The sequence below is a fragment of the Peromyscus californicus genome, unplaced genomic scaffold (genome assembly GCF_007827085.1).
Source record: "Peromyscus californicus insignis strain IS unplaced genomic scaffold, ASM782708v3 Scaffold_1__1_contigs__length_55948999, whole genome shotgun sequence".
Lineage (NCBI taxonomy): Eukaryota > Metazoa > Chordata > Mammalia > Rodentia > Cricetidae > Peromyscus > Peromyscus californicus.
This window is the reverse complement of record NW_026294492.1, coordinates 7,433,013-7,445,005: the sequence shown is the minus strand read 5'-3', so window position 1 is coordinate 7,445,005 and position 11,993 is coordinate 7,433,013. Positions and strand designations below refer to the sequence as shown.

The window sequence follows — 11,993 nt, the reverse complement described above, 5'->3', positions numbered from 1 at the left end:
TCGTTTTGTTTTCTCCGCCTTTTGGCGAACGATGGGATTACAAGCTTGTTCCATCTGAGAGCCCGCTCTTTCCTTCCTTCCCTCCTATTTTTATTTTTATTCTTAGGGCTTTGTTGTCGTTGTGTGCGCGTGAGCACGCGCTTGAACCTGCGCTTGGGCAACCAAGCCCAATGGACAGCCTCACCTGTCAGTCCTCGGGTACTGTCCACCCTCACTGGCTTGGAACTCACCAAACAGGCTAGGCCAACTGGCCAGGAGACCCCAGAGAATCCTCTTTTTTTCCAGCCTCCCCACCGCTGAGAATGCAAACACACATGGCCAACTTATTTAGGTGGGTTCTGGGATCTAACTTGGGTCCTCCAAAGAGTTAATAGGTAACCATTGAGAAGTGGGGTGTTGTGGTGCATGCTGTTTCCTCCAGACTGGATCCCTGCTCTCTGGAGTGAGGGCTACTGAGATCACCTGCTGGAGATGTCCCTTGGGAGGTGTTACAAGGACCCCCTCCTCTCCAGTGTTTATAAACTGTAAACAGTAGCTGTCTCTAAGTTTCATGGGGGGAGCAGGGACAACCTGAGTCCAGCGAGTGATGCAGTTGTCTTGTGTTGTGTGGAGGACCCATGTTACTGGGGCAGGTGGTGCCCGCCTCAGTTATGCTCCTGTAAGCAATCCCAGTAAACTCACTGGCTGACCAGGGTGGACCTGGATGGGGTAGATTTCTACTCTGTCAGAGCCCTGCCTGAGGTGAGTTGGTGCCTCCCTGTATATAACAGGAGGAAACATAACGGGAGGAAACCTGGATACTGCCCTTTAGGTACACGATTGGAAGAGGGGATCATTTTCCCTCCTCTGGAGATTGCTAGGCTATAATAGTGAACACACACACTCACACACATGTGCACACACACAGCCAGTCCATGGTAATTCTGTGCTGTAAGCCACACACCAGCACACCTGCCTTGCCTCAGTCCTCACCCAAACCCTCACCCTTCCAGTGTAAGAAGCCAAAAAGCTCTCTGGCTTCTCTCCCAAGAGAGAGATCTTTGAAGGGTGTGTGTGTGTGTGTGTGTGTGTGTGTGTGTGTGTGTGTGTGTGTGTGTGTGTCCGTGTGTCCACTATGTTGCTGATCAGTAGACAACTCTGCTCCTAAGAAAAGTAGTGGAGGATGGAGATCCGATCCAGCCAGCTCTTCTCTGAGTTACTCCATATTGTGTAAAGCAAACAGCCTCCTAGCTCGACCTTACCCTGAGTAACTCCATTTTACAAAGTAGCAGTTTGTTCCATTTTGAGCGTGAACTCTAAGACAAAAGGACTCCAAATGCCATACAGGTAAACAACCGCCTAAGCTTGCAGGGGTGTCCCATAGGCTAAGGAATAGCTGACATTTCCATCTGCATGTGGCTTATTTATGTCCTACACATAATGTGGCCAGTGTGCTGTGGACATCATGCCACATGGCTAAGCCGGTCAGCGTGGATCCTGGGAACAGAAGTGTCTACATCAGGGCTTCTTAAATTCCTTCCACTCCCGCCCCCTCTCACCTGAGACAGCTAGCTCTCTGTGACCCTGGATGAGGATGTACATACAGTGTGTGATCAGGCAGCCGCGTTCACATGCAGAGCTAGCCTGGGCAGCTTCCCTTTGTCTTCTCCTCCTCTGTCTCCTTCTGAAGAACACTTTCCCAGACACTGGGTTCTCCTCCTCTGACTTCTGACGCATGCTTTCCCAGACACTGGGGTCTCCTCCTCTGTCTCCTTCTGAAGCAGCTTCCCCAGACACTGGTTCCCTCCCTTTCCCAGACACTCCCCTCCCCCACTTTTTGCACCACACTGGCTGCTTGGCAGCCAAGCGGCTACTTACTAAATAAAGGACATGGTTCCTTTTTTCCAAGATTTACAGTTTGCCTGTTCTCTGCTTTTCTCAAACTCTAATAAAAAACATCCTTGAACTTAAAAAAAAAAACTATAAATCGAACACCAGCTGATTGCAAATCAAATAAATTTATTTTAAAACAATTCTTTGGTTTACACATAATTTTAGAATTTATTAAAAATGAAAGTCGCCGGGCGGTGGTGGCGCACGCCTTTAATCCCAGCACTCGGGAGGCAGAGCCAGGCGGATCTCTGTGAGTTCGAGACCAGCCTGGGCTACCAAGTGAGTTCCAGGAGAGGCGCAAAGCTACACAGAGAAACCCTGTCTCGAAAAACCAAAAAAAAAAAAAAAAAAAAAAAAAAAAAAATGAAAGTCAATTCACATACTGAGGTGGTTGTGTTTATTTTTATACAAAGAATTAAATCTTGGCTGAATATTTGACAGGACAGAAAGTAGAACATTTTCAACATTTTTCAGAGTTGACTGATATTTTTATTTAATTTTTAAATTTTTAAAAAAATTCTACTTTTATTTTATGTGTGTATTTTGCCTGCATGTATGTCTGTGTACCACAAACATGCCTGATGCCCGGGAGGCCAGAAGAGGACGTTGGATCCCCTGGAACTGGAATTACAATCAGGAGCTGCCATGTGAGTGCCAGGGAGCAAACCCCCGTCCTTTGGGAGAGCAACCAGTACCCTTTACCTCTCAGCCCTCCCTGCAGCCCTCTGGTACTTTGATTTTATAACTGCCAAAACAGAGACTGCCCTTTACAGAAATAACTAACACCAAACGGCACAGTCTGTTTAAGGCTATTTTAGAAATTGTTGGAAACTTTCTAACCATAAGCCAAATACCTTTTTTTTTTTTTTTTTTTTTTTTTGGTTTTTCGAGACAGGGTTTCTCTGTGTAGCTTTGCGCCTTTCCTGGAACTCGCTTTGGAGACCAGGCTGGCCTCGAACTCACAGAGATCCGCCTGGCTCTGCCTCCCGAGTGCTGGGATTAAAGGCGTGCGCCACCACCGCCCGGCACCTTTTTTTTTTTAATGAAACTTGAGTCAATAGAGCAGCAATTGTGTGTGTGTGTGTGTGTGTGTTTGTGTGTGTGTGCATGTGTGTGCACACATGTGTGCATGGGCCCGTGGGTCTCTTAAAGTCGTGTGGTGTGACAGCCTGCTCAGTACAAATCACACACACTGTATGTTCAGAGCCACAGCCATGGTGAAGTCACATGATACAACAACTGGCCAGCACTGCCAGGAACATCTGGAGTCCATTATGTGTTGGACTTTGAATTAATTTTTGGTCCCCGCATGTCCAAAACACTTACTGTGACCAAGTTTTTGCAGACCCCCCCTCACGCAGTTACCTGACCCCAGCTCAGTTTCAGAAGCTGGGTTCTACGCCAGCACAGTGTGATTGACAGGTTATGACACCAATGCAGCTCCCTGTCCGTCTGTCATCTGCGTTTACTCCCCATAGTGTCCCCTATAGACCCAGGAATGGGCCGAGGTTTTGGACTGTACTGCCTTTAACCTGGGTCCCGGCCTCAGCTCCCTTTGTCTTTCATAGAGTGACAAGAATGTGTCTCTGTCCTTGGTGACACAGCTCGTGTCTCCAGACTGTCATTTTGGGAGGTGCATCATGTCAGCAGCCCTTCTACTGATGAGGCTCACTATGAATCTCTAACTAAAGGTTTCTATGGCCTTTATTAATTCACACCTAAATTAGCTATGAGTGTTAGGCCTAAAATGACAATATTTCTGTTCTTTATTCTACAATCCTCAAGAGTTCAGTACTTTAAAAAAATGTAATTATTTTTAATAATGCGTGTGTGTGTGTGTGTGTGTGTGTGTGTGTGTGTGCATGTGAGTCAGGGGTGTAGCCGGGGTTGGCCTTCTGTTCTCCTTCATTTTGGTGTCCACATTGTTTGGTGGACTGGCACCTCTCAGGCTGGCTCATGTGTCCCCTGTACATGACCTCATCATGCCTAGTATAGGAAGATGCCCAATGGTCACTCCGTGCCTCCACGGCTGGCGGTCATTCTTGTCACTGGAAGCAGAGGTGGCTTCTACCACGGAGCAGATGGAGGCAGAGACGCTCAGAGATGCAGTGGTCGGGGGTGAAGGGCTCCTTCTGCCCTTCTGTGGTCCTCAGCTCCCCAGCCTCGTCCCTTCTGGACCCCTGGTGCTGCCCAGATGACTCTAGGCTCTGAGCTGCCCGGGTTGACTGTCTAGACAAAGCTCCCTAAGGTGTTCTGGTGATGCCATGGAGTGGTGCCACGGCTCCATGCCTAGGTCTGGAGGCTGCCTGGCTCATCCAGCCTTCTATGTTCCGGTCCCAAAGAGAGAAGACGCTGGTGGCTGGATCCTCCATCTCCATTTCCTCAGCCCGTGGGGGAGACGGTGATGGTCCAAAGCAGGGACCTTCCTAAAGAGCCTGAAGATGTGACCGGGACGGAGGAGTGGTATGTGGGGTGGAGGGTACGAGGGACTGGCTGTGACCTTCAGAATCGTGCAGACGTGGCATGCCATACTCTCCTTCAGGCTTTCTTGGTTCAGCTGGCCTTGGCACTCTGGAGACGAGCAGAGGGAACCCTGTGGCCCGGGAACCTGTTGGTCCAAAAAAAAAAAAAACTGAGGCCGGGCGGTGGTGGCGCACGCCTTTAATCCCAGCACTCGGGAGGCAGAGCCAGGTGGATCTCTGTGAGTTCGAGGCCAGCCTGGGCTACCAAGTGAGTTCCAGGAAAAGGCGCAAAGCTACACAGAGAAACCCTGTCTCCAAGAACCAAAAAAAAAAAAAAAAAAAAAAAAACAAAACAAAAAAAAAAACTGAGAGATATGCAGACAAGATCTTTTCCCAGTGTGGTGTTCCAGCCAAGGTCTGTGGATGGGAAAGGAGTCGGTGAGGTGTATTGTATAGTCCCTGCTGACCAATGCACTCTGGTACTTTATGGTCCCTGCTGATCAATGCGCTCTGGAGAACAGCCCCCCCCCCCCCATGATAGCCTTGAGATCTGTCTCCTCCCCTTTCCTGACCATCCTCTAACTGTGGAGATGGAGGCCTGGAGAGGTATCGCTGCCCTGAGCCAGACATCACAGGGAATTGACCAGGCTACCCCAACTGTTTGCCTTGGCATTCAGGCTTCTTGGATAGCGAGGAAAATACCCACGAACAGGGTGAGATGGGCTTCAACGCTGCACCGTCCATAAGTGGCTGTGCTTGTAGGCTTGGGGACCAGTTCAGGGCCCCCCGGTCCCATGTCCCAGGAGACCGGTTACAGAAGTCTTATGAGTCTCTCCAGTGTGCACAAGTGAAGCCACCTGCAGCTCTACTTGGTCTTAGTTTTTGGTTTTTTTAGTTTTAATTATGTGTATGTGTCTGCATAGATATCTGTGCATTCAGGTGCATTCAGGAGACCAGAGAGGGCATTGGATTCCTTGGAGCTAGAGTTCCAGGTGGCCACGTGGGTGCTGGGCGTGGAACCTAAGTCCTCTGCGAGTGCTTTTAGCGGCTGAGCCATCTCTCCAGCCCGAGTCTTGACTTCTCTTTCTCGCTCCTAGACTCTCACTCGGACAGAAATAGCTCTCTGGAGGTGGTGGTGGTGATGGGTAGAGTGACATATAGCATGCTCACACCAGAAACACAGGCTGCACCTGTACTGAGCCCCTAATAGTTCCTTCTCTACCCGTCCAACTCAAGGTCATGCGATACGGCCACAGTATGACCTTGACGCCTGACTGCACTCACTGGTGACCTTTGCGCCTAGCTCTGTGATCTCGGATTGGTCAGGACACCCCGCTTTGACCTTAGACTCCCAGAAAGAAGGCTGTAGCCTTCCGGTCAGATCCCAAGGCTGGGTGCTACCAGCTCACCTTGCTTCCTCCCAATGCATGAAGTCAGGCCGAGATGCCCCAGACAGACAGACAGACAGATGACAGGGGCAGAAGCTGTGAGCAACCTCATGGTTATAAGGTTAGATGGAACCCGTCAGACATGCTCTGGCCTTAATACTGGGTTCTCTTTCCAGAATCCCTGGGTCCTGAGCTGGAAGGGCTGAGGTTCTGTGGTCCTGGAATGTTTCTGGAATCCTCCTCCTGTGCCATGTGGGACTGAGCCAAGAGTACCCACGCTCCAAGGGCTGCCTGGGCTTGGTCCAGTCCATACCCACCTGCTGCGGTCCACCCTGAGATCTCTACATGGGCTGCAGTTCATCCTCCGGCTTCTTCTTCCGCGTGCCTTCCATGAAGAAGAAGTCCATGTGCGTGAGGGCTCTCCCCAGGGGCGTGTCCACCCTGCTGCCCACCTCCCGGCTCGTGGAGCTGGGGAGTGTGTCTGAGAAGAAGGGCACATGGGCAGGCAGCTCCTTAGGCTCCTTCTTATTTCCCTAAGGAGAGGAGACATTTCAGGTCATGGGCGCTGTGGGAAAATGAAGAACCTGTGCACTATGTTTGAGGTGTTCTTTGGATGCTCACATCCAGGTTTGGAGCTGGAACCCAGAATGGGAGCTAGAAAGGGTCTTGACAACATCCACTTCGGGCAGGGTGGAGGGTCGACTGGAGATGCAGACTCAGAGCGTTTACTCAAGTCCATTCTCCTTAGGGGACTTGCGGCACACATTCCTCCGAGTTGAGCAGACTCAACTAGGCAAGAAGTCTCAGCGGCAAATGAGCCACTTGGTTTGTTGTTTTGTTTTTGAGACAAGGCCTCACTCGGCAGCCCTGGCTGGCCTACTACCTGCTGTAAGGAGCAGGCTGGTCCGGACAATACTCCAGAGTGCTGGGAGTACATGTGTGCAGGTACCGGCTCCTGGTTTATTTTCAGTGAAACTCGGAGGGCTGGAGAGGTGGCTTAGCCTCTAAACATCAAGCGTTCAGTTCTCAGCACCCACATCATGAACAATCATCCCCCCAGCTTCCCCTTTCTCTCCTACAACTGCATATACAAACACACACACAGAAATACACTCACACAGACATACCAAAAAAGTGTGTGTGTGTGTGTGTGTGTGTGTGTGTGTGTGTGTGTGTGTGTGTGTGTGAGTGTGTGTGTGATATCTTTAATAAAATCCACCAACTGGGTAATTTTTTTCTAAATGTTCTATATAAATATTTTCTTAATGTTCTATATAAATATTTTCTTTTCCATTAGACCTTGAATTACTTAAACAATACTGTTCTATTCCTCACTCCAGCACAGAGCAAAGAGTAGGTACTCAATAAATTCAGTTAAATGAAGAAAGACCGGATATTCATGCTGCAAGCAGTTTTCTGGAGGGCGGATGCTGCCTTACCAAAGGGTCGTAGTCTTTCAGGAAACCCCAGTTCTCAGCCCTGGAAAGGAAAACATAGGAATGTGAGTGAGTTTTTTTTCTTTTTTTTTTTCTGGAATATTCTGAAGATTGACTTTCACCATATCTTTAAGTCTTTATATCGCCATGGAGGAGTTCAAATGCTGTGTAACCATGATAAATGCCAAGTGCCCATGCTGTATTTATGGAGCAGCCCACAGAGCGACCAGTGGATTTTTCTATCTTGTTCTTGTAATTTCCACAAATTCTTCTTACCGTAAATGTGTGTAACACTTCAAGGTTACAGTTTATTTATTCATTCGTCTGTTTTAGTCCAGGTTAGTTTAGAACTCATTATGTAGCTGAGGATGACCTTGCCTTGGCCTGGAACTTTCTATGTAGACCAGGCTGGCTTTGAACTCACAGAGATCTGCCTGCCTTTGCCTCTGAGTGCTGGGATTAAAGCTGCACACTGCCACCCTTGGCAACCTTGAACTTCTGATCCTCCTGTCTCTACCTTGCCAACGCTGGGATTACAGGCTTGAGCCATCACCATTTGTGATGGTCTGAATGAGGATGGCCCTACGGGTCTATGTATTTGAATACCTGATTCCTAGTTGGTAGAACTGTTTAGAAAGGATTAGGACATATGGACTGGTTGGAGGAGGTGTGTCAGTGGGTCAGGCTTTGAGGCTTAAAAAGCCCATGCCATTCCCAGTTGGCTTTTGAATACGGATGTGAAGCTCTCAGCTACTGCTCCAATGCCATGTCTGCCTGCCTGGTGCCATGCTCTCTGTTAGGATGGTCACAGACTCTAGCCCTCTGGAGCCAAGAGCCCCAAATCAAACACTCTTTTATAAGCTGCCTTAGTCATGGCGTTTTGTTTTGTTTTTAAAGATTGATTTATTTATTGGGTATACAGTGTTCTGCCTGCACGTGTCCTTGCAGGCCAGAAGAGGGCACCAGAGCTCATTACAGGTTGTTGTGAGTCACCACGTGGGTCCCAGGAATTGAACTCAGGACCTCTGGAAGAGCAGTCAGTGCTCTTCACCACTGAGCCATCTCTCCAGCCACAGTCATGGTGTTTTATCACAGCAATAGAAAGGTAACTAAAACACTGTGCTAGGCCTCAATTTTACATATTAAGAGTTTGTAAAGAATTTATGTGTAATGTGTACCATTGTCTGTATGTGTAACATGTATGTGTGCAGTACCTACAGAGGTCAGAGGAGGGCGCCAGATTCCTTAGAACTGGAGTTACAGGCAGTTGTGAGATGCTAGGTGGGGTGCTAGGGAACTGAACCTGGGTCTTCTGCAAGAAGAACAAGTGATCCTAACCACTGAGGCATCTCTGCAGTATCAAGTTTACTTTCGTCTTTTGTTTTAATTTTTTTTTTATTTTTGTTTTTCTTTCTTTTCTTTTTATTTATTCATTTTTGGTTTTTCAAGACAGGGTTTCTCTGTGTGGCCCTGGCTGTCCTGGAACATGCTCTGTAGACCAGGCTGTCTTTGAACTCAGAGATCTGCTTGCCTCTGCCTCCCGAGTTCTGGGATTAAAGTTGTGCATCACACTGCCCAGCTAAGTCTACACATATTTTAATGAAGCCATTTTTGGGGGGTTCAGAGGGGTGGGGAGTGTTTTTTTTTCCAAGTTGCCTGCTCCATGCAGACTTTTACCCCACTTCCTGTTTTCCAGCCATGTTGAGGGGGGGTGGGGAGGTGAATGGTCTGTATCTGTGCTTCTTCTCTGCTCCCACACCACAACCAATGCAGAAGACAGGTGATGTCAGGTAGTCACAGGGAAACCCCCGGTAGCCTGAAAGCAATTCTATAACTCTATAACGTCAGGCACAGTTGAGCACGCTCCAACCCCATTTCTATCTCCCTAGAGACAGCGGCAGATTGTACAGTTTGGGGGTGCTACTCCAATACTATTGCCAGTTGCCAGCCTAGGCTTGTGCTTCTGACCACCCAATGGGGGGTGCAGGGAGGCACCAAAAACAACCAAGGAGCATCAGCAGGGCTGTGGAGAACCTGGAATCCTGGCACACTGTTAATGGAAATGCAAAGTGGTGCCGCCATTATGAAAAACAGTGTGATAGTCCCTATAGACAAAAATAGAGCTGGTTTCTGATTCCACTTCTGAATATTTATCTGAAAGGTGGGAAGTCAGATCTTGAAGAGAAATCTGCTCTCCCGTGTTCGCTGTGACGCACGTAACAGCAGTCAAAATGTGGAAACGGTGAGAGGTGAAATGGATTTTTAAAAATGTGGTATATCCATGCAATAGAATATGGCTCTGCCTCGAAGAAGGGAATTCTGACATTTGCTTATGTGGACGAATTCTGCGGCGGAGTGCCTGCATCCTATACAAAGCCTTGAGTTTGCCGGCGAGACTAAAAGAGGGGAGAAGAGAAACTGGAGAGCGACCCTGTGCAAAGCTCAGGACAGCGCGTGCCTTTGGAAAACCTTCATCTAGACTTTCACAGCTGCTCGGGTGCTCGTTCTCAGCCATCTTCCTCCCTTCTGTGCTCCAGCCACTCCGCATACCTCCGTTTTGTCTTACAAACTCACACTGGGCATACAGCTCAGAGGCTGTCCTTGCGTAGCTTACCTGCTTCTCTTGGAGTCCTGGAAAGGAGGCCCCCTTGAACCCTGGCCAAACCTACCCAGCTTCCCCTGGCAGCCCACAAAGGCTCATGGGTATCCTTTCTTGAATGAAGGCATGAAGGAGGCCTCCCCACCCCCACCCCCAGGCCAGCATCTCTTCCATCTAGCCTGCCACGTCCAGCTGGAGAGATTGATGGGAGGTGGGACCAGAGCCCTCTCTCTGTCTATATTCCCAGCCCCCTGCTGGGACTGAGGCCCTGGGGTCATGTAGCTGCTTCAGACCCAGTCTGGGCCTGATTCTCCCTTTGCCCAGCACCTTCCCAGACTCCAAGGCAGGTGGGGGGTGTGGGAAGCCTAGGGGAGAAGGGAGGCAGGGGCAGGACACTCACCAACGCCGCTGGCCTCGCTCCTCAGCTTCCACAAGCTCCCTCCACAGTTGGTCCTGCTGCACACCCAGGACTGCGGTACCCTGGCAACCACCAGCAAGACCCCTGCTTGCTGCGAGGCCATCTTGGGCCCTGGAAACTGAGGTAAGAGGCCTGGTAGGGGGCAATCGGTACCCGGATGATGTGGTTTTGGGGAGCCCAGCGTGTTGGCTGTCCATGGGGGACTGGAAAGGGCAGGAGAGGGAAAGAAGAGAGAAAAGAGAGAGACTGATGGAGACTCTCGTCTTAACCCAGGAAAGCCTGCACAAGGTCCCTCTACATCGTCCCCGACCGGATCCAGAGCTCAGAGTGACTGAAGGGACAGAAACTCTCCAGGCTGGGGCAGCATCTGCGCCCAGCTGTGTTTTCCGGTCCTGCCTGTTGTTGACTGTCGCCCAGGGAACAGGCGGCTCCCGAGTGCACACGGGAAGGGGCGGACCCCGCTGAGTGCTTGCTGAGGACATCTGAGCCCCTCGGTGGGGTGTTGACTGTCTTGTGCTTTGCCAAGCTCCTCCCCTGAACCGGAGGGCGGGACAGTGTCGCTGGGTCCCCAGTAGGCAGTGCTCCGGAGAGCTGCGTGGGCAGGTGAGCGGGAGCACGATCCTGTGCTGCCTCCTGGTGGACACCGCAGGCTCCCAGGGGAGGCGGCCCCTTGACTGACAGGCCAAGGGAGGTGAGGCGAGGGGGCAGGGAGACATCTTATCAATTGTCTTAGTTAGGATTTCTATTGCTGCGATTAAACACCATATCCAAAGTAACTTGAGGAGGAAAGGGTTTATTTGGCTTACACGTCCACATTCTAGTCCATCACTGAAGGAAGTCAGGATAGGAGCTGATGCAGAGGCCATGGAGAGGGGCTTGCTCAGCCTTCTTTCTTATAGAACCCAGGACCAGCAGCCCAGGGCTGGCACCACCCACCATGGGCTGGGCCCTCCCTCATCAATCACTGATTAAGAAAATGCCCTACAGCTGGATCTTATGGAGGCATTTTTCTCATTAGAGGTTCCCTCCTTTCAGATGACTCTAGCTTGTGTCAAATTGACATAAAACTAGCCAGGACACCAGTGTATGTTCCTCCTGAAAGCCCAGAGAGCCCACAGAGCCCTGTCATTGATCTGGCCAACCACCCTGGGGCAGCATTTGTAGGCATATGCTCTACCACTGAGTCACACTCCAGTCCAGAAGGAAGGCTTTCCAAAGCCCAGTCTGCAGGTAAGAATCCAACAGCGATGGTCCAGGTGGCCTTGAGTTTAGCTCGTCATAAAAGGAACACTGAGGACTTAAGGGTAGGAGTCCTGGTGTGGATCCCGCTTCAGTTTCTCCTCTTACCCCAAGAAGTCCAGCTTCCTCAGTGGCATCAGTAGCTTTTTTTTCCAACTCAGCCACACTCAGACACTTCCATCACTTCTGGTCCAGGCATGGTGCCCTTCTTCCTCACCGCCATGGTGCTTCCTGGAAGGGTTTGTTGATAGACCCCTCATTCCTTCCCTGATACTCCGTGCCTGACTCCTGCTAGGCAAGGTGCTCCTTCCTTGCACCGCCTGGAGAGAACAGAAACAACCAAGTGTAAACAGAGGTGCCGAAGTGGAGGGATGCTTTGGTGCCTGGGGCTCAGCCAAGAGGTGGCGCCTGGATGACTCTCCTAGCTTCAGCTCGGATGCTGTGGAGCAGCTTCTTCTAGGGTCGGCAAGCTCCTTAAGACAGAAAGTAAACAACTCAAAATAGCTCCAGGAAGTCCCTGAGACTGACCAGATTCACTAGGCTCCGCCTTTCCCAACAGTAAACAGTAGCGGGTGCTGA

General features: G+C 50.1%; 1 protein-coding gene across 3 annotated transcripts; it reads right to left on the bottom strand.

The window, feature by feature from the left end:
* Nucleotides 1–2,240: 2,240 nt before the first annotated feature.
* On the bottom strand, nucleotides 2,241–10,657 carry CUNH2orf50 (chromosome unknown C2orf50 homolog). 3 transcript variants are annotated; one of them, XR_008220020.1, is made up of 5 exons: nucleotides 10,158–10,657; nucleotides 7,162–7,201; nucleotides 6,040–6,255; nucleotides 2,902–4,480; nucleotides 2,242–2,726 (listed from the first exon to the last, which is right to left on the bottom strand). XR_008220020.1 is itself a non-coding variant. In XM_052745644.1 (4 exons), the coding sequence occupies exons 1-3, from the start codon at nucleotides 10,655–10,657 to the stop codon at nucleotides 6,064–6,066; spliced, it is 732 nt and encodes a 243-aa protein (XP_052601604.1). In that variant the 3' UTR covers nucleotides 2,242–4,480; nucleotides 6,040–6,063. The 3 variants fall into 3 exon arrangements, 2 of the variants coding, with proteins under 2 accessions (XP_052601605.1, XP_052601604.1); XM_052745644.1 differs by having other exon boundaries at nucleotides 2,242–4,480; XM_052745645.1 differs by lacking the exon at nucleotides 7,162–7,201 and having other exon boundaries at nucleotides 2,241–4,480; nucleotides 6,036–6,255.
* Nucleotides 10,658–11,993: the final 1,336 nt, after the last annotated feature.

Coding starts and splice junctions, on each gene's coding strand:
- CUNH2orf50 (XM_052745645.1), bottom strand. CDS start 10,657: ATGTCCTCAGCAAGCACTCAGCGGGGTCCGCCCCTTCCCGTGTGCACT. Junction 6,256..10,157: donor GAGCGAGGCCAGCGGCGTTG/GTGAGTGTCCTG, acceptor TCCTCTCCTTAG/GGAAATAAGAAGGAGCCTAA. Junction 4,481..6,035: donor GGGTGGACCGCAGCAGGTGG/GTATGGACTGGA, acceptor TTGGACCAACAG/GTTCCCGGGCCACAGGGTTC.